This window comes from Rhinolophus ferrumequinum, chromosome 4 (genome assembly GCF_004115265.2).
Source record: "Rhinolophus ferrumequinum isolate MPI-CBG mRhiFer1 chromosome 4, mRhiFer1_v1.p, whole genome shotgun sequence".
In the NCBI taxonomy this organism is placed as follows: domain Eukaryota; kingdom Metazoa; phylum Chordata; class Mammalia; order Chiroptera; family Rhinolophidae; genus Rhinolophus; species Rhinolophus ferrumequinum.
The window spans coordinates 47,379,116-47,399,159 of NC_046287.1; the positions used below are offsets into that span (position 1 = coordinate 47,379,116).

Consider the following 20,044-nt stretch of genomic DNA (forward strand, 5'->3'; position numbering starts at 1 on the left):
GTGGAATTGCTAGATTGTAGGGTGAGCCTGTGTTCAGCTTTCCAAAATGCTGGTCTGCTCTCCCACCAGCAGTGTATGTGCACATCCCCACCCACAGCGTCAGCTTTAAAGTTTTAGCTGTTCTGAAAGGTATGTAGAGGTATGTCATTGTGGCTTTCATTTGCATTTCCCAGATAGACTGATGAAGTTGAACATCTTTTCATATATTTATGTGCCATTTGGTTATTCTCTTTTGTGAAATGTTTTTTCAGGTGTTGTACCCACTTTTCTTTTGGGTTCTCTTTTCTATTGGATTTGGAAGATTATATTCTGGATATAAGCTCTTTGTCAGTTATGTATATTGCAGATACTTTCTCGCCCTTATGACTTACATTTTTTGCTCTCAGTAAACAGAGCAGAATCCAGGGTAGCAGAATAGTATGTGGAGTTCATACCGTTTCATTTCTTGTGAATTATTGATAAAAGAACTAAGATAATATATTACTAGATGTTAAAATGAGAGTATATTTTTATTTGATTATTTTTATCATGATTAATAATATGCAGATTGGATTGAATTGCTAAGTCATTGAATCTGTGAGACTGTTTGTCATATTCCCCTCTAGGCGCTCATGGAACACATGTAGGTAGTATAGCTGCTGGGCATTTTCCCGAAGAACCTGAACGAAATGGTGTAGCTCCCGGTGCCCAAATTCTTTCAATCAAGATTGGTGATACCAGACTGAGCACAATGGAGACAGGCACAGGCCTTATACGGGCTGTGAGTATTTGTGAGGTGTTGACTTAGAAGATTAATGATTGATACTCTTGGATATTTTTAGATTTATAAAGTGCTCTGGCTGTGCCAAGAATATGTTGAACTGCATTGGGGTGCAGGATTTTGTTTTTAAAAGCAAAAATGTATAGTTCATTTTTCAATTGTTTTTATTAAAAATAATGAGGATAAAGTTTTTTGGAAAATAGGAAAATATTGTATTTCTCATTTCTGGTAAATACCTAGCAAGCTATTTTGAGATACTTGAAAACAACGACAACAAAGGCCTTTTAGTTTTCTCCATCAGCCTAAGAATTATTTAACTAATATTCTACATTTCATTTTAACGTGAATTATGTTTTACTTTAACTTTAGTGATTTTAGAATTTAGTAAGAACTGTTTAATTTCCTCTTCCTGTTCCCCACTCCATTCTGCAAATGTTAGTTTTGATTTTTATAGGGTACTTACTATACTGTCTCCCCCTACCTATTTTTTAAAATTTATTAACCATATGCCTGGAAGTAACTTATATATTTGGATTTGAATTAGAATATAATTGTTTTAAGAAGCTATGGAATTCCATATCTTTATTTTTCTGGACAATCTGTTTTTGTAAATTGCTGCTTAAATTAGACTCTTCATCTTTTTAATAGATGATAGAAGTTATAAATCATAAGTGTGATCTTGTCAACTATAGCTATGGAGAAGCAACTCACTGGCCAAATTCTGGGTAAGTGTTCTTTGACACCTCGAAGAGTATGAATGCTTTTCATAACTAGATTGAGAATCACAACTGAAAAAGAGCATTTGTGGTAGTTAGATGATAACCGTATGTCGCCTAAACTTCTGGTCCCCCCACCTCCCCACCCCGTTTCCATGGTCACATCTTTGATGTCCTTATTTCCTGCTAGCCAGGTAGACCCCGTGGCCCATCATGACCAGAATTGCTCATCTTCAAGCGGCCTGAACTCTTCCTTGAGAAAACCCTTTCATTTCCCTTCGGTGACCCACACCGGATCTGCCAGACTTTGCTGGAGAAGCACACTTGAAGTTTATGACCACAAATCTCTGATGTTTACACAGCCTTGTCTTTGATCACACTACCTTTAGTTTACCCTTTCACTGCTATGTGACCATTTTACACCTTTTCTCCTCAGAGACCTTCCCTTTCTTCCCTCAGCTGAAGTCCTCACCTCTTTCTTTCCCAGAGAGAATAAAAGTACTCGTCAGGAGTTTGTGCTCTTCCTATGACCTACTCTGACCCCACCTTCTCGGCCTTCCCTACTATGTAATGAAAGAGGTCCTGGTTTCAAAAGTCAGTCAAACACTTACGATCTGTTCCCATTTGCTCTAGGATCTGCTAGCTTTAAAACAAACAGACACAAAACCTCCTCATTTCATACTGCGTTCACTCACTTTTCCAGGAAAGCTTTGTTGTGTATATTCATTATTTCTGGGTCTCCTCAGTCCATCCTTACGTGTCACACGCCCACCCCTCTTCCTCATGTCATCGGTGTCTTCTTGCTGCCAAATCCATTGGCTGAGTCTTCACATCATGTTACTTCACCTTTTTTTTTTCACAGTAATAATTGTTAAATTACCTTATTTAGAGTACTTACTCATTGACCTCCCCCTTCCTCCACCAAGCTACCCATATATACCTATCGTCCGGTTTGGAAGCTCTTTAATAACGTTCTGCCAAAATGCAAATTTTACCAAGCCAGACCCTATGGTTTGCTGTTATCAAATAACTTACTTTCCCCAGATGACTGGTCCTACTAGGTTCCTTGTGACGTATCCCTTTTCTGCCCTCGTAATAAGCACCCTGTCATCCTCAGTCATTTATTTGTGAATGTCATCTTGCACCTTCTTCTTTGCTCAGTATCTTATTTACCTAAGTGTATTTCTCTCCTTATTTGACGTTCATCTGTTTAAAGTCATCTTTCCATTATATTCCTTCCTTCACACTTACAACTTTGGAGTGTCCTTGGCCCTATACCTTTTTTATATTGAAGCCATTTTCTTCATGGTCTAACTTCACCTCCTTTAATTAATACAAGTACACTTTTCTTGTTTGCTATCAAGCTCTAACCAGATTTTTTATATTTTAAATCTTCCTCTTAAGTGCTCCCTAGTGCCTTATTTCCCCTTCACCTTCGTCACTAGTCACACATATGTGTAGGAATCCCCTGAGGAGTCATTTCTGAATACCTTATTTTAAGTGGGAATGGAACTGAAACCACCTATTACCCCACTACCCACTCACTGCTAATATTTCAGTACTTGGCTTTCTTCAGTCCTTTTGTAGTTTTCCCCACACATATTCAATTTTGTATGTAGCATTTTCCCCATGTTTAACCTGGCCTTGTAACTCCTTCCTAACACTGAAACTCAACTAGGGTGTATCACCTGGAATGGCTGTATCATGTTCCACCAGTGGTGGATGGTGCCTAAACTTACTTAACCATGCATTTAAACAACATTTTGTTATTATAAATACTTTGGGAGTAGAGGCTAAGCATTTACAGTTTGAGAATGTCCCCTGAGTGATTCAAATGCACACCTCCTTACTTACAGCCACTGTCTTACTTCTACTACTTGGAACCATATTTTAGTTTTTTCTATATAAATCATATTAAAAATATTTTCATACTATAATAATATAGTTCTTGAAAAGTGGGACAATTTTTTATGTTCAAAGGAATTCTCTCTCTCTTTCAGGAGAATTTGTGAAGTAATTAATGAAGCAGTGTGGAAGCATAATATAATTTATGTTTCAAGTGCTGGAAATAATGGTCCCTGCCTTTCTACAGTTGGTTGTCCAGGTGGAACTACATCAAGTGTAATAGGTTAGTTTTCTGTTTTAGAAATGGACTTGTTTAAAAACAAAGAAAAAAATTCAGGTTAATCCAATGTTGATTGGATCTTTATTCAAGACACCCTCAACCTTAAGTACACCTTCAGGAAACTGAAATCTAGTAGGGACCTGCCGATCTGGAATTTACTGTAAAATAGACTGGAGTAAGTGGTTTAATGGAAGTACACATACAGTGCTGCAGGATTATAAAGTGCAGCTACTTCTAATTTGAGAATTTAGGTAAGGCTTTCTGGAAGAAGTATGGGAATGAGGATTTCAGTAGTTAGAAATGAGCAAGGGAAGGACTTTCCAGACTTAAGTGAACAACATAAATAAAGACACTTACTTTACTTTTTATTTATTGTGTACAACTACTTATTTATAGTATAGTTTTTTAATTTCTCTTGGGACATGCAGAAAGAGTCAGATGTAGAGGAAGCGAGCTTTATTGAGAAAAACAGTTAAAACACATTTGTTCCATGAATCTGCCTTTTCTTACACTTTTTGGTTTTTAGATATGCTGCATTGTGGTCTGTTTCACTGTAAACTAGTGGAAAAATGACCATCAAGAGTTATGAGAAATCAAAATTAGTTGCACTCATAATATGAAAATAATAAAATTAGCATACATTATAGTTCAATAGCTCCCAACTTTTGCAAAAAAACCCACAAAACACAAAACCTACCCTGTCATTTAATGTGCAGCATGAATGAGGAGGATGAATTGAGAGAAGTATATAGTAAATGATGCCTAAAATTTTTTTTGTTTATTTTTAAATATGAGATCAAAATAGGGATTCTACCTCTTAACATATGTGATTGGACGAATGACTGTAAAAATCCTTTGGTCCCAGTTTTTCTGCAGTATATATCAGCAACTGCATAGATATATACATATTATACATGTTATAGGTATATAGATACTATAGATGTTTTATATATGTAGTAACATTTGGGTATCAAAGTTTAGAAACTAGCCCTTTAAAATTTTTTTTGTTTTAACAATGATATTATGTTTATAGGACATGCTTTTATTCCTAGCTTCTAAATTTTAAGGAAGATACAGCTTACTTTATGTAATTTAAAACCTCTTGCCTGAGTAATTCCGTTATATCATGTGATAAGACGACAGTGCCTACCAGTGAGATATATATATATATATATATATATATATATATATATATATATATATGGTGTATTTCAGTTCTCTAGATATTTTAAGTACACAAATGAAAATGAAACAGAAAATAGATCTGAAACTTACCTAAAGATCAAATTTGACTACTCTACTGTAATACTCAGTGCTTTTTCATTTTCTTATCTCCATATTCTCTGAAAATTTTAAACTAAATTTTACGAAATGATTTGCAGTTTAATGTGGCAGGGTTGTTAACCTAAATCCTCTTAACTCACACATTTTTAGCCAGTCTTCTACTCTTAATATGTGTATGTTGTAAAGAAGAAGTTGGTGTACCTGTTATAAAGAAGAAGCTGTATGTTAGAAGCTGGTGTACCTGGAATCTAAATCTTTTCTCTGCCAGTCATACATGTGCATTTTTTACATTTTTTCAACCAAATTTATAAAATGAAAGAACCAAGTTTGACCTCTATAGTACATGTATCAGAGTCTTGACTGCATTTGCATATTTATCTAGAGGATGGTAGAATGTTATGTCTTTGTTTTTTTGTTCATTATTATAGCCTTTGTTGAGGAGAGGAATACTGCCAAGTTTATGGGTAGAATTTTGGATACAGTGATCATTTAAAATGACCAGTCAACTAATTCCCTTATTCTTCTAATGTTATATTTTATAGTTTAAAGCACCTTACTGTTTTTCTTTTATATCTACATAACACTTTAGGTACATTATTACATTTAATCCACATAATAATCCTGACAGATATTTTTTATATCCAAGGCATGTAGTATAATGTCTGGTCCATAATGAACTTTACTTGGTTAAGTTTTGTTTATCGTTCCATTTTATGAGAGAGAGCTATGGCATAGGGCGATCAAACAGTTTACCCAAGGCCACACAGCCACGTGAATACTGGATTAGAATTAGGATTTATATTTTGTGTCCTTTTGTAATGAGAAATCCATCCCACAGGTGTTGGTGCTTATGTTTCTCCTGACATGATGGTTGCTGAGTATTCGCTGAGAGAGAAATTACCTGCAAATCAATATACGTGGTCTTCTAGAGGCCCCAGGTAGGTTGAGAGTAGGACTTTGGGGACTAGTAGAAATATTTGGTTTCATTTTACATGGTGGGGGAGGGGTAGAGCTTTGGTAACTTTACCAATTCTTTCTATTAGTTTTTACGTTTTCAGCATTTTCGTTTTGATTAACAATCTCATCTCAGGGAAACTGATCATTAAAGAAGTAAAATACAGTTATTTTCCTTCTGCATTTTAGATGTGTGACATAATTATTCTGAGTGTAATACTTAAACCTGTGTTCCAAATCCTTCATTTATGATGATCTAAATAAGAATGAGGATTTGATTATCTTTAGAAAGTACTTAAGACCATTTGCAGTACTTTTGGCATTTGAACTTGGGTGAAACAAAAGCCCTAAGCTTTTGTAAAGCATCACAGTTATAGGCCTGCATACCAGTGAACAGTTTTGAGTACTCCATAGCAGTTAAGTTCTGTTTGATAAATGAAGTTCATCTATTTTGGTTCCCTGAAGTCCTCTGAACTATATTTATCTGATTCCAGGGACTGATTATCATTCTCAAGAGCTATATTAAGTCTTAATTTATATAATCCCTCATTATGACATCAGTGGGTACAGGCACCTTCTGGAAAACAAAGCCTATTTTAATTCATCCCTTTACATCTTTGGAGTTATTTTTTAAAGAGAATATATTTTGAATTCAGCTCAGCAAGTACCTTATTGCCTGCAGTAGGCAAGGCATAAATGAGCAGGTTGTGATCTGAGTTCACAATTCCATTTTAGGACAATGGGATTATAGAGATGAAAGCAATCATTTCCCTTTAAGCAGAACCCCTCAAGGAGGAGGTGGTATTGGAGTTGGTCTTGAAGGATGCATAGAGTTTTGAGAGAGAGGAAGGGAGGTTTATATGGCAAGAATAGGATGACCCCAAAGATGAACAGGCTTTAGTGTAAGGTTTTTGGGGAAATAACTAGTAGTTGGGTTTGTCTGCAGAATAAAATATATAAAAGAGAATATTAGAAGGTAAGATTAGAAAACTTGGTTGAGATAAGATCAAATGTGATAATGCTAAATTTAATCCTTTGAGTTAAAGGCATCTTCCTAACCTTCTCTAGGTAATTTCTTCTTTAAAGAATAAACTTATTTTAGTAGTTTATTAAAACTCATTAAAAGCAATCAGGCAATGGATTTCCATGTGGTTCAGCAAGCTTTGCCTATATCACCACCATAAATTGCCCTCGTCAACCCGAGTCACTGGCCTAGCACTCCACATCACTGAGTAAGAGTGGCTAGGAATAAGACAAAGTTGGCAAAGGTTTATGGGTTTTATATTCAGTTAATCAATGTATTGATTATTAACATGTTAATTCTCTTCTAAAATTGTTTTCTAAATGTTGTTTTTATCTTACAGTCAGTATAAAACAAAGTACTAGAGAATGTTTAAAGCAGCCTTCGTCAGTCTTAACTTGCCTAAAGAACATTTAAAGAATTAAGAAAACCAGTTCATGAATTATGGGGGAAGCTTGGATTAAGGAGCTATGATTCACAAACCAGTTTTTCTAAGAATTGAGACAATTTCTTTCATGTTTACTATACTATAAACATTGAATACTATTGCAAATATGTGGTTAATTTTTAGACTGGTTGTGAAATACAAAATACTGACTAATGATCACTGAACGAGTATATTCTATAGTACTATTTTTAAAATTCTCTTTGTCAGGAAAGACTCAGACAAAGAATTTACTTGGCTTCCTCGAGCTTGCAAGTATGGTATATTGCTTAAAGGCAGATTACTAAATAATGTCTACATAAACATGTATTGAATTTTTCTTACATGTTGTATTTTAGAAGGAAAATATCACTGGCTTTTTCATTTTAAGGAAACATATATGAGGTTTTTATAAGGAATATAGAAGGTTTATAGTAGGAAAAGTTTATTTTTTCATTTTAATATTTACATTTCACGGAACCAATTTTTAGAACACCGATTCCAAATGGATTCCAATGGAACACCGATTAAATGCTTTATGATTAGCCACTTTAACAGACTAGTGGGAAATTAATTGAGAGCAATAGGAAGTAGTTAGAATTCATGACTCTTCCTAATTGTTTTTTCCAGTTGTAAGATACCAAATGCTCATTGTGAGCATTGGTAGACGACATAGATGGTGCAAAGAAGAAAGTAAAAATTACCCTAAATCTTATTATCTGTGATATGTTTGGGTGACATTTTGATGAACTTCCTTTTAGTCATTCTGTATATAAATGGGAGATCACATTATTCAGGCACTTTTATAACCTACTTTTTTTTTTTTTTAATTTATTAGGGTGACAATTGTTAGTAAAATTACATAGATTTCAGGTATACAGTTCTGTGTTACATCATCTATGAATTGCATTGTGTGTTCACCACCCAGAGTCAGTTCTCCTTCCATCACCATATATTTGATCCCCCTTACCCTCATCTCCTGCCCCCCACTCCCTTTACCCTCTGGTAACCACTAAACTATTGTCTGTGTCTATGAGTTTTTGTTTCTCATTTGTTTGTCTTGTTCTTTTGTTTTTCTTGGTTTATATACGTAACCTACTTTTGTCACTTGATAATACTCTATGAAAATCTTTACAGGTCAAGAGATATTTACCTAACAATATTTGTTTTAAGATACTCATTAAAAGGGGTGCCACTAGCCCATTTCAGGTGGAAGATATATGATTTACATTGCTTTCAGCTCCCTATGTAAAAATGTGAAACCAAATTGTACTAGTATTTCTAGCCAGAAATAAAAACAATTCAGTCAGTTGGAGGAAGAATGGTAGAAGGGAGAGGCCAGCATCCTCTGTAGAAAATTTATGGCCTCTCTGCCAGGTAGGAGGAAGTAGTGTGTCATTACATGATCCCTTTACTTGCGGGAGGGGACAGCTTGTGTTTGGTGATGATGCTGTGATGAATTCTACAGACTTTAACTCATTAGACCTTGCTTAGCCAAAGCCCTCAACGAGGCGGCCCTGTTGACTTCAGCTGTCCAGTATCATAGCTACTAGTCATGTGAGATTAGTCGGAATTGAGATGTTCTGTGAGTGCGAGGCATACATCAGATTTTAAAAAGATTTAGTACAAAAAAGAATATAAATTAACTCATTTTTTTTCTATCAATTACTTGTTAATGTTATATTTTATATATGTTGGGTTAAATAAAGTATATTAAAATTAATTTCATGAGTGTCTTGTTAGCTTTTTTTAATATAGCTTTTAGAAAATTTAAATTGACATACGTGTCGTGTCCCACGTATTTCTATTGGACAGTGATATATTTAACTTTAGACAAAGGCAAAGCTTCTCCTTATGACAGACAAGAGAAAAGTAAATTCATCAAGGATTCTGAGCAATAACACTTATTTTTCCGCTATAAATATACCTGATACCTTTTACACATAAGCCTAGATACATACACACACACAGATTTTTGTCTCCTTATAAGGAAAAAAACATGCTGCTTAAAGGGCATGTTGTTGTGCTGAGTATTTTTCCCCGTTGATTCTAATGACTGCAAATAGTCCATGATACTGTGCTGTAATTTATTTGACCAGTGTCCTTTTTATAAAAGCCATTTTTCACCATCATAAGCAAACTAATGGCTTTTCCTTCAGTGCTGATGGGGCCCTTGGAGTGAGTATCAGCGCACCAGGAGGAGCCATTGCTTCTGTTCCTAACTGGACGTTGAGGGGAACTCAGCTAATGAATGGGACGTCTATGTCTTCTCCCAATGCGTGTGGAGGCATTGCCCTGATACTTTCAGGTGAGGACATTGCTGAGTGCTCTGCATTGTTTGGTGCTTTGCATGCTACCATTTCTAAATTTCCCGTAAACTGATGGTGAATTTGGGGTTATTCTGCATATATTTCAATCACAATTTAATTACTTTTATTAATGAGATAGAAGTGGCATTATAAAATTGATTTTAAATGTATCATTTTGTAATTTGCCTTAGTCCTGTTGTAAAATCTGTAATTTATAAGTTTATATAAGTAGGTGTTAAAGATTTTGACAATTTTATGTTTATATCATAAAGTTAGATAGTAGCCATAAAAAAAGTAATTGAATGAATTTATCTTACCATATTGCAGACAGATGTTTTTGTTTTCTGAAATTCCCATGGTGAGAAAATGTGATAGAATTGGTAATGTCCTGGTTCAAAAAAAAATTTAAGGTGCAGAATCGTTTATGTGATGATAATATTCTGATGTGTATTCATTCGTTCAACAAATATACTTATTGGCTGTTAATAACTATCAAGCATTTTAGCTTGGGCTAAATTAGTGAAAAGAACATCAAAAATATCTTTATGTTACAGTGGGGGAGACAGACTTTGAACAAAATAGGAAATAGTTTATGTTACATGTTAGAAGGTAATGAATATTGCTGTGGAACAAAATGAAGTGGAAAGGGAGGTAGGAATTTCTAGGGTAGTGTGGGGGAGGAGGCTGACAACATTAAATAAGGTGGAATCAGCATTGTAGGACTCACAGGGTAGCCAGAAGATCATGACAATTCCACCTCAGCAGTCTCTCTGTTCAAGTCCTTGGGCTCTCCACCCTTGTTTCTAGTCCTGTACAACCTCACCGAACATTTCAAGGTTACTCATACCTCCTGTCTTTGGGCATGCTGCTCTCGCTGCCTAGAATTCCTGTCTGCCATTTTTTGGCCTTGCAAACTCCTGTGCATTCTAAAGATCCAACTCATGTATCGTTCCTCTGATAGAGCTCCACCTGGTTTTGGAGTCTCACTGACAAAATCGGTCACCTTCTTGCTTTGCTCTTACAGCAGCATAACATTTCCATGTTTGTTTGGTTCATTTTTTATAATATCATGTGTTTACATGTTTGATGAGCTCTGGAGAGGATTGGGACGCTCTGTCACTCATCCTTTATCTCTGACAGCAGCCATTAACACAGGGTTTACAGATTGGTAGCCTCCATTCCTGCCCTTAGAACAGTCGCTCCCGGCATGGGTGCGCCCTGCAATATCCAGGAAGCTTTACTCCATTATCAGTGCCTGCAATCCAGTCTCAAAGATATTGATTTAATTGGTCTGCAGTGAGATCTCTGCATCTATTTTGCTTGTTTAAGTTCCCCTCGTGTTTATAAAATACAACTGGGTTGAAAACTGCTGCCAGCAACCATATTGTTTGACCAGCAGTGTTTTAAAGAAAAATGTCATTCGAATGCCTTTAGGTATCTGCTTCATATATTTATATTATCTCTGCATAGCCTACATTCTTGCCATTGCATAATGGGCATGCAGTAATTTTTGTTAAAGAAAGTCTTTGTGTGATGCCAGAAGTTTTGGGATGGCTGTTCAGTTCAGTTTTAAAAAAAACAAAAACAATTAAAAAATGAGTGTTAAAGCATAAATGACATTAAAGCCAAAAAATATACTTGTCGTCTATACTGGTGAGGGGGAAAAGGTTTGCACAAGCTCTCTAACAGTTTTTTCTTGTTTTTGTTTTTAAATTGTAGGTCTGAAAGCTAATAATGTTAACTACACAGTTCATTCAGTCAGAAGAGCTCTAGAGAACACTGCAGTGAAGGCTGACAATATAGAAGTATTTGCCCAAGGACATGGTATTATTCAGGTATTGTTTGTGTGAAAAATCGTTTGTCAATCACTAGGAAGATATCTTAGCTATTACTGGATAATATTTCCTCTTCCAACAATGATTGAGTATACTGGTTCTAGATTATATCTTTATAGTAGTAGTCTCTGAACTAGAAATAGAGAATATGAAAATAAATTTTAGTTTAAGATCCATTTGTTGCAGTAAAATAGAGAAATCTAATAGATGGAGGACACCTAAAGGGTAAGATTCAAAGCAAAGAAATGGCAAAATTTGTAAATAATAATGGCCTGTGGAAGAGTTCCTAACTGTGGTCACTTGTGAATAACAGTGTGACTAATGAGAGTCGAGGGGCAGGTGAGTCCACTAGTTAGACTGGTAATTTGTCTAAAAAGGTAGAATTGTCCTCTTCATTTTAGAGAGCTACTTGTACTTTAGCTTTTTACATGTGCTTTGCCACAAGGGAAATCAAATTGATAACTTGTAATAAAATATTTTCTTGACCTAACCATGTATATCTTACTCCTTGTATTCTTTTAATTAGGTTGATAAAGCCTATGACTACCTCGTGCAGAATACGTCATTTGCTAATAAATTAGGTTTCACTGTTACTGTTGGAAACAACCGTGGCATCTACCTCCGAGATCCTGTCCAGGTGGCTGCACCTTCAGATCATGGCGTTGGCATTGAACCTGTGTTTCCCGAAAATACCGGTAAGTAATTAAAGGGACAGTGAGCTGAAGTGCTCACGTGATTTGAATGAATGGTATCATAATAGAGAGATGCTGTTTGGGCTAATGTTTACAAGTGAAAACATGAATTGACAGTATTACTGTTTTAAATTTTACAGATTTTAGGGAAAAGGCGATGGCATTTAGGGGTCCCAATATAATGGCAGTTCAGTTAGAATCTTCACTACCAAGAAAAACAGTAGAATGAACTTTCAGTGACCTTGAATTGTATAAGACTGTGGATAATAAAACTCATTTCTTTCCCATTTTTACTACTTGTGTATGAGACAGAATTTTATGTTGGAGAGTGGGAAGTAGAAGCAGCTAAGAGACCCTCAGCTCAATGAGATGTAAACAAAATAGTCATTACTTTATATTTGGCAGTCTTCATTTCGGTCCGTTGCTGTTATCCTGATGCAGTAATGAAAAATATCCGCTAAAACGCCTTATTTTAAGGTTGTAGCAGTGTAATGTGAAAATGTGAATGGATCACAAGTGTACTAAATAAGGAACATTCTGTGACTTTTATTTAAGCTGTGTTTTGGAAGCCCATGTATAGTGCGTTTTACAACCAGCCAAATGCATTTGCTAAATTTTCTTGAGAGAAGATAGAGGTTTGTAAAAAAAAAAGGAAAAATACTAATCTTTACTTTTTGGTCTTTTTAATGCCAGAAAACTCTGAAAAAATATCCCTTCAACTTCATTTAGCTTTAACTTCAAATTCATCTTGGGTTCAGTGTCCCAGCCATTTGGAACTCATGAATCAGTGTAGACACATAAATATACGTGTGGATCCCAGAGGCTTAAGAGAAGGATTACATTATACAGAGGTATTGGTGTACTTTCATTTTTATTTTCTTTACTCTTTAAAATGTTTAAAAGTACTTTGTGTGGCAGTTCTTTTCCCCATTAGTCTGAATTAGTTAAGAATTGTCCTACATGTATTTGTTCAGGCTGTTTGCTGTTGATTATGTGACCCAATATCAGAAAATTGATACCAATTTGTGCTTAGAATCTTTAAATTTTAGTATTAGATTAATTTATCCTCTGAACAGATTATACTTTTTTTCTTTGTTAAAAGTTTGTTAATGGATACTGCAACCTAACATTCTTTCTTTTTAGGTGTGTGGCTATGATATAGCATCCCCTAATGCAGGTCCTCTGTTCAGAGTTCCAATCACTGCAGTTATAGCAGCAAAGTAAGTAACAAGTTACCAGCAGGTTGCTAGTACATGTACAGCATCAGTTGACCCTTGAACAACACAGGTTTGAACTGCATGCATCCACTTATACATGGATTTGTTCAGTAAGTACCTGTACTGTTTTCAGTCTGCGGTTAGGAGTCCGCAGATGCAGAGGGCCGACTGCACTGATCAATGCCATTTTACGTAGGGGACTTAGTAGCATCTGCAGATTCTGGTGTCCATGGGTTGTCCTGGAACCAATCCCCCTTCGCTACCAAGGGACAACTGAGCTTTGGGGGAGTCAAAACTTACACACAGATTTTTGTCTGTGTCAGGGGTTGGCACCCCTAGCCCCCACGTTGTTCAGAGGTCAACTGGAATTTTTTAATGGCTATTTATGGGAATAATGTGAACTTTTAAAGGGTGAATAGGCAAGAACCAGATAACCAGGTTTTAGTTCTCCTTGCTCAGAGTTCAACGTGGCGCATAATCAGTCATGCTGTTCCTGTTCACTGTGAGAATAAGTAAAGGCATCTGTCCTCTGTCCTGCCCCTGCACTGAAACTGCATCCGCAGTGCCCTTCTCATTGCCCGATTCAGAGGACATCTTAGCCTTTATCTTGCCCAATCCTGCAATATTTGACAATATGACTTCACCTCCTTCCACCCCCACTCCATTTTTCCCCCTTGTCTTTGGGATTGCTATTCCAGTTCTTCCACTTTCCCAGTCACCTGCTATTTCCAGACTCTTTCCTTTCTTGTCTTTTACCCTGGAACCAAGAAACTCAAATCTGATTATATTGCTTCCTGTTTAAACACATCAATGACACACCCGAGGATCAAGTTATCCCCGTTAAAGTAGGAAACAGTGATCCTTCACAAGCCAGTGTTTCCTGTCATTCCATACACCAAAGAACACATTTCCGCCAGGTCACCACTGCTGGCACTCTGGATTTTCTCAGGACTGGGTGCATTTGCACAGCTGATTTCTTTGCTTCAGTTTTCTGTCTCTTAATGAGCAGGCGTGTTCCTGGTCATCCCCAGGTGAAGGGAGTCCCTTCTTGCTGCTTCATGACGCTTTCTACATGCCTGTGGTACAGACTTTAGTGAATGTGTTGTCATGTTTAATTTGTTAACTCATTTGGGAGCCCACCGAAGACACAGGGACTTTATCTTCCCATATGGAGCCCATTATACAGTATATACAAAACAAAACAAATTGCCTAGTGGATGACGGACAAGATTGAAATTATGAGAGTACTGGAAACAACAGAAAGTTCCAAGTTAATAGTTCCTGTAGAGTTAGTTGCACTGGTAAATAGTAAGTATGTAGTAAGTCTTAGCCCATAGGAAACATAGGGCGAAACTGAGGAGATAAAAAGTGGCATACACATGGAAAATTTGCAGAACAGTTAAATTCTCAGCCATACATTTCCTAGAAGTTTAGTAGGAACTTAGACACGGCAACATATGAGATTCAGGAATCAGCTGAGACATCATCTCCTTCAGGAAGCTTTCCCCAGACCTTTTGAGTGAACCAAATCCTTTTCCTCTCTTTTCCCCTAACACTTCCTGTCTACCCAGAGCACATTAATGTTAAACATCTTTGGTGGTTTTTCTGTCCGCACTACAGCATAGGAGAATATTCCTTGTATTTGTAGCTACTAATAATAGTGGTGCGTATATAGTAGGCACTCATTAAATGTTTGTCACACTGACTAGAATTTGTCCTTTGCATGTACTTTAGGTTTTCATAGTGAGTAGTTATACATTTGACCTTTATGTTTCATCGACTTCCTGCAAAAATGCTTTGAAAGGAGTTTCTTTCTTTGTGTCATTATGATATGGGAGCATTTTGAAGCTACAAAAGGGATTTTTGTAAGAGTATCACTTATTTAATCATTTTTATTAATTTTCAGAGTAAATGAATCATCACATTACGATCTAGCCTTTACAGATGTACATTTTAAACCTGGTCAAATTCGAAGGCATTTTATTGAGGTTCCTGAAGGTGCAACATGGGCTGGTAAGTAAAATTAAAATCTGTCTTAACCACGTACCTTTATGTACATTCTCTCTTCTCTGATTATGACTAAAGTTCATATATCTATAATACATAGTTTTCTCATAATAGTACTGTACGTAGCTGGCACCCTAGATTACCATTAGGTTCAAAACTATTTAAAGGTCTAGTACTATTTTGCTTTGGCTCATATATCCTATCACCTAGCTATCTTAGATGTTTTAATATTCAAGATTTTAACTCAGTTTAGAGTAACGCCTATCTCTTACTGATTAGAGAGCTGCATTGTTGAACAACTCTGGGCTGCCATGCCCATAGGGCCCCTTGGAGTTTTCTAACATTAGGCTCTGATGAAATGTACACTAAATAAACATAGTTAAGAATAAAAATCTATGGTGATTTAATACTGAATCTGAAATCTTTTTAATGGCAAATGTCAGTAGTATAATGACCTAATTATGATTTTTTTAGGTTGGTATTGTAAATAGTTGTGTTTTTTTTTTTAAATAAGAATTTATCAGATGATCCAGAATGGAAGTAGCTTAGTGCATTTAGCAGTTTTAGATTATAAATGTTTAGAAATCGGAAGAGGAAGTGGGGAGATGTTGGTCAAAGAGTACAGACTTTAGTTTTGAGTAAATTCAAGGGATCTAATGTCCAGCATGGTGACTGTTGTTAACAATGCAATTTACTAAGAGAGTAGATTTTAAATGTTCTCACCACCCAAAATGTCGATAACTACGTGAAGTGATGGGTGTGTTAACTAACCTTATTGTGGTAAATATTTCACAATGTATACATATATCAAATTATCATATTGTAATGCCTTAAACTTATACAGTGTTATTTGTCAATTATATGTCAGGCTGGGGGTGAGGAAGTCAAAGCAAAAAAAGAAATGAGAAGAGAGAAAAGTACTACAGATGATTCCTATTTCAAATAATTAGAAATATTGTTGTAACACTTGATTTTGTATTAGCAATTGATTAGACTCACAGAGCTCTGTGCCAGCTTGACCTTGTGAACCAGACAACTAAGCCTCGCTTTAAGTACCCTGTATTAGACTGGCTGTTCAGTAGATAAGTTGCTGATCTTGCTTCGCAGTGATTTGGGCTCACCTCCACCTTGCTTAAGAATAAAGCTAAGCACAGGTATATAGTTCTAACAGTCATACCTTCTAGAAACTACAGGACACAGATACACAAATATACCAAGAGGGAGAGACTAGGAAGTGATCGATGAAGTTGAAGAAATAGATATGAATGGAATTTAAGCATGATGACAAATAGAGGTTTCTAAAATTAAAATTATCTTTATGTTATCAGGAATTGTTTGGCTTTTGGCTAAAACAAGAGGAAAGGTTGAGGTTAGCAGAGGAGAGAGGGATTTTAAAAGGTATCTGATTAGGATAATTGTGTGTCCGCCTATGGAAAGCTTGCTGTTCCATGGTGTTCACAGCATAGTGATTGTTCATTTTAATACTGATTTATTTATTTTTCCATAGCTAAATCTTTTACCCTTTCAGCTTTATTAATATTCTATTGATTCTTTGTTTTTAAGGAAATATGCATATTCTTGATATATTATTCCCTATAAAGTGGACATTATTAAAACTATTTTATATCCATTTTACATCTTACCAGTTTAAAATTTTGCTTTTTCTTATTTTAGAAGTTACTGTGTGTTCATGTTCTTCTGAGGTGTCGGCCAAGTTTGTTCTTCATGCAATACAGCTTGTGAAGCAAAGAGCATATCGAAGTCATGAATTCTATAAGTTTTGTTCCCTTCCAGAAAAAGGAACACTGACTGAAGCTTTTCCTGTCTTAGTAAGTTTTAATTAACAGTTTGAAATCATAAAATGATTCGTTTTCATTTTTGGTGTGGGCTAAGCATAAGTATTTGAATTTGATTTTATAGTTTATATTCAGAGTTTATTGGGGTTGTATATTTTTTCAGGCTAAATAAATGAGGTAGGAAGATAGGATACTTGAGACCGAGTCAAAGGTAAACATTAATCTCTCTTTAGCTCTCAAAATTTAGTCAAAGAAAAGTGCTGATCTGATAGATACTGATTGAGATTGTTTCCTATAGTAAATTATTTCCACGATTGAGATTGTTTCCTCATCCTACAGTAGATTATTTCCTTATTTTATTAATGCCCTGTTGTTAAGAATCCATGAGGTTAATTTAATTTGCTTTCTAGATGAAACTGCTATTGCTTGCTACACAAATTACTTCAAACATGGCAGGTTTCTATTTTTACCTGTAGTTAGAAATAATGACTAGTCCTTCCTCCATAGAAGGTGAATGTACTGGTGTTGTTTCTTAAACTTGCTACATTGTATTTTCAGTTGGTTATATGATCTTTTCTATATCTCTTATGTTTCTGACTACTTTCATTTGTGTTCATGTCTGTATCAGTGTAATCATTGATCTTTAAGCTTTCTAATGTACTGATTACTAGAAAAGTTAATTTAAAACTCAGCACTAGGAACATTTTTTTGTTTTTCGTTATTTTAATAGGGAGAAAGATATGAGTGACCATAATTTCATTTCGCTTTCAATGCCAGGCAGCTCTAAGCCTGAAACTCAACTGGGGCTATTGAGAATATGCCATATAAAGCTGTAATACCCTTTCTCTTGTCATTATTATTAATTAATTTTCCTTTGGACCTAGATTTTTGTTACAGTTTGTTTTTACCATTATTTTATTGGATATGTTTTCAAAAACTGCCTCAGTTCTTTTATGACAAGCATTGTAGGGGTATGAGTAAATAACTGTATTTAAATGCCTGCACTGTATCTATGCAACTGTAATTTGCAAAACTCCAAGCATAGCTGATAAAAGTTCTAAAAGAATTGTCCTGCTGTACAAATAGGATAAGTTTGAAAGCATAAAATTGCTTTGAAACACCTTCTGTTTATATTCTTTATATAATATATAATATTAGGTAATTTGAGAAGGACATTGAGAAAAAAATATACACATTTATATTTTTCTTCTTCTTTGCAGAGTGGGAAAGCAATTGAATTTTGCATTGCTCGTTGGTGGGCAAGTCTTAGTGATGTCAATATTGATTACACCATTTCTTTCCATGGGATAGTGTGTACTGCTCCTCAGTTAAACATTGTGAGTTCCGCATTTTCATTATTTTTAATGTCAGTGATTTGAGTTATTGAAAAATAATCTCACTGGTTAGATTTAAACTTCAGTGGGGAAATTACCTGTGGTTCTGAAAATAACAGTCTTTGTTCGTGGGTGCTTATAAAGTTTGCATTAAACATTTATTTTAAGTCCAAATATTGCTTAAAAATACTGTTTATTGTCAGTGAAGTTTGAGAAACTAATGTGATAAATCCCTTTTATAGCACGCATCAGAAGGAATCAACCGTTTTGATGTTCAGTCCTCCTTGAAATACGAAGATCTGGCTCCCTGCATAACTTTGAAGAGCTGGGTCCAAACACTACGGTATCATTAAATGTTTTAGGGCTACAAATGTTGAGTATTAATGTGGTGGGGGGTGAGAGGATCTCTTGCACTCTTTGAAGAGAGAATCATTTTCTTAAATCCATCGGAATGCTGGAGATGAAAATTCAGTTTATGACACTAGCCTCAGAATCATGGCAGGTACCTGAAAGGTAGCCCCCGCAGTGGCTTCCAGCCTTTAATAACATGAATGTGAAGCTCTCATTGTGGCAACTCGCAGGACACATCCTGTGACAAGTGAGCGCCATCTGCAGTCAAAACCTGTCCTTCAACTCTCTTAGCAGTTGTCGCCCTAACATTGGGACCTGATTATGTTAAGAACTATCAGTTGACATTTGAAAATGTCTTTATCATGAAGATATTGCCTTTGTAATATTGCAGAATTTAAACTGTATGTATTGCTGTGATTCAGTCAGTAAAGAATTATGTTTAAGTTAATGATTAAAATATAAAATATGCTGAAAAGGACAGTGTTTAGGAATGCTCATTTGTCACTTACTGAGATGTTATAGATTTTGTTGATTATAGTTTTGTTTCATTAAATGAACTTAAATGAATTATGCAATTGTCTAATTATAGGCCACTGAGTGCAAAAACAAAACCTTTAGGATCAAGAGATGTTTTGCCAAATAATCGTCAACTTTATGAGATGATCCTTACGTATAATTTTCATCAAGTAAGTGTCTGTTTAATAAAGTATACCCTTACAATGAGCTGTTGTGTTTTGTTTATGAATCATAAAACTAGAAATGGAAGGTACATTTAGTATATCTGTGAAATAGAATCAATTAACAGTGGTTAATTTGAAATTATTCTTTGGGAAATTATAATTTGTAATGATCTAAGTACCATTCAACTTTGAAGTCACAAATTCTAACTTGTGGAGACCTAGCCTTTGAGCCTTAGTTTTTGTAATCACTGATATCTATGCGGTGGTACCTGTCCTGTGGTTAGACATCTCATCAATGCCTGATGCCTTCTAATTACAGTAGTAGCGGGCCTCAGTACCTTCTATGAAGCAGGCATCAGAGCAGTGAGACATCAGAATAACTCTTAGGTTGAATGAGTGGTAAAGGTAGTTGAGGCTAGTGTCAAAGTTGGATCGAAGAATTCGTGTGGGATCCATAAGAATTCAGTAACTCTTACTGAAGCATAATATGGATTTGGTTTTAATGTTCGAGAGGTGATTGATTTCAGTGAATTGTCAAA

General features: G+C 35.5%; 1 protein-coding gene across 7 annotated transcripts in view; it reads left to right on the forward strand.

The window, feature by feature from the left end:
- Window positions 1-20,044, forward strand: part of TPP2 (tripeptidyl peptidase 2) — a 67,547-nt gene that overhangs the window by 24,278 nt on the left and 23,225 nt on the right. For all 7 annotated transcript variants that reach the window (XR_004422862.1, XM_033104546.1, XM_033104544.1 and 4 more), the window contains exons 7-20: window positions 606-760; window positions 1,409-1,485; window positions 3,477-3,604; window positions 5,724-5,823; window positions 9,444-9,592; window positions 11,313-11,428; window positions 11,955-12,123; window positions 12,814-12,971; window positions 13,264-13,340; window positions 15,244-15,350; window positions 17,019-17,173; window positions 18,361-18,477; window positions 18,717-18,817; window positions 19,415-19,511. Coding sequence is in view for 6 of the 7 variants with exons in the window: in XM_033104546.1 (XP_032960437.1) it covers window positions 606-760; window positions 1,409-1,485; window positions 3,477-3,604; window positions 5,724-5,823; window positions 9,444-9,592; window positions 11,313-11,428; window positions 11,955-12,123; window positions 12,814-12,971; window positions 13,264-13,340; window positions 15,244-15,350; window positions 17,019-17,173; window positions 18,361-18,477; window positions 18,717-18,817; window positions 19,415-19,511 (1,706 nt within the window). In the remaining variant the exon portion in view is untranslated. The remainder of the gene's footprint in view (window positions 1-605; window positions 761-1,408; window positions 1,486-3,476; window positions 3,605-5,723; window positions 5,824-9,443; window positions 9,593-11,312; window positions 11,429-11,954; window positions 12,124-12,813; window positions 12,972-13,263; window positions 13,341-15,243; window positions 15,351-17,018; window positions 17,174-18,360; window positions 18,478-18,716; window positions 18,818-19,414; window positions 19,512-20,044) is intronic.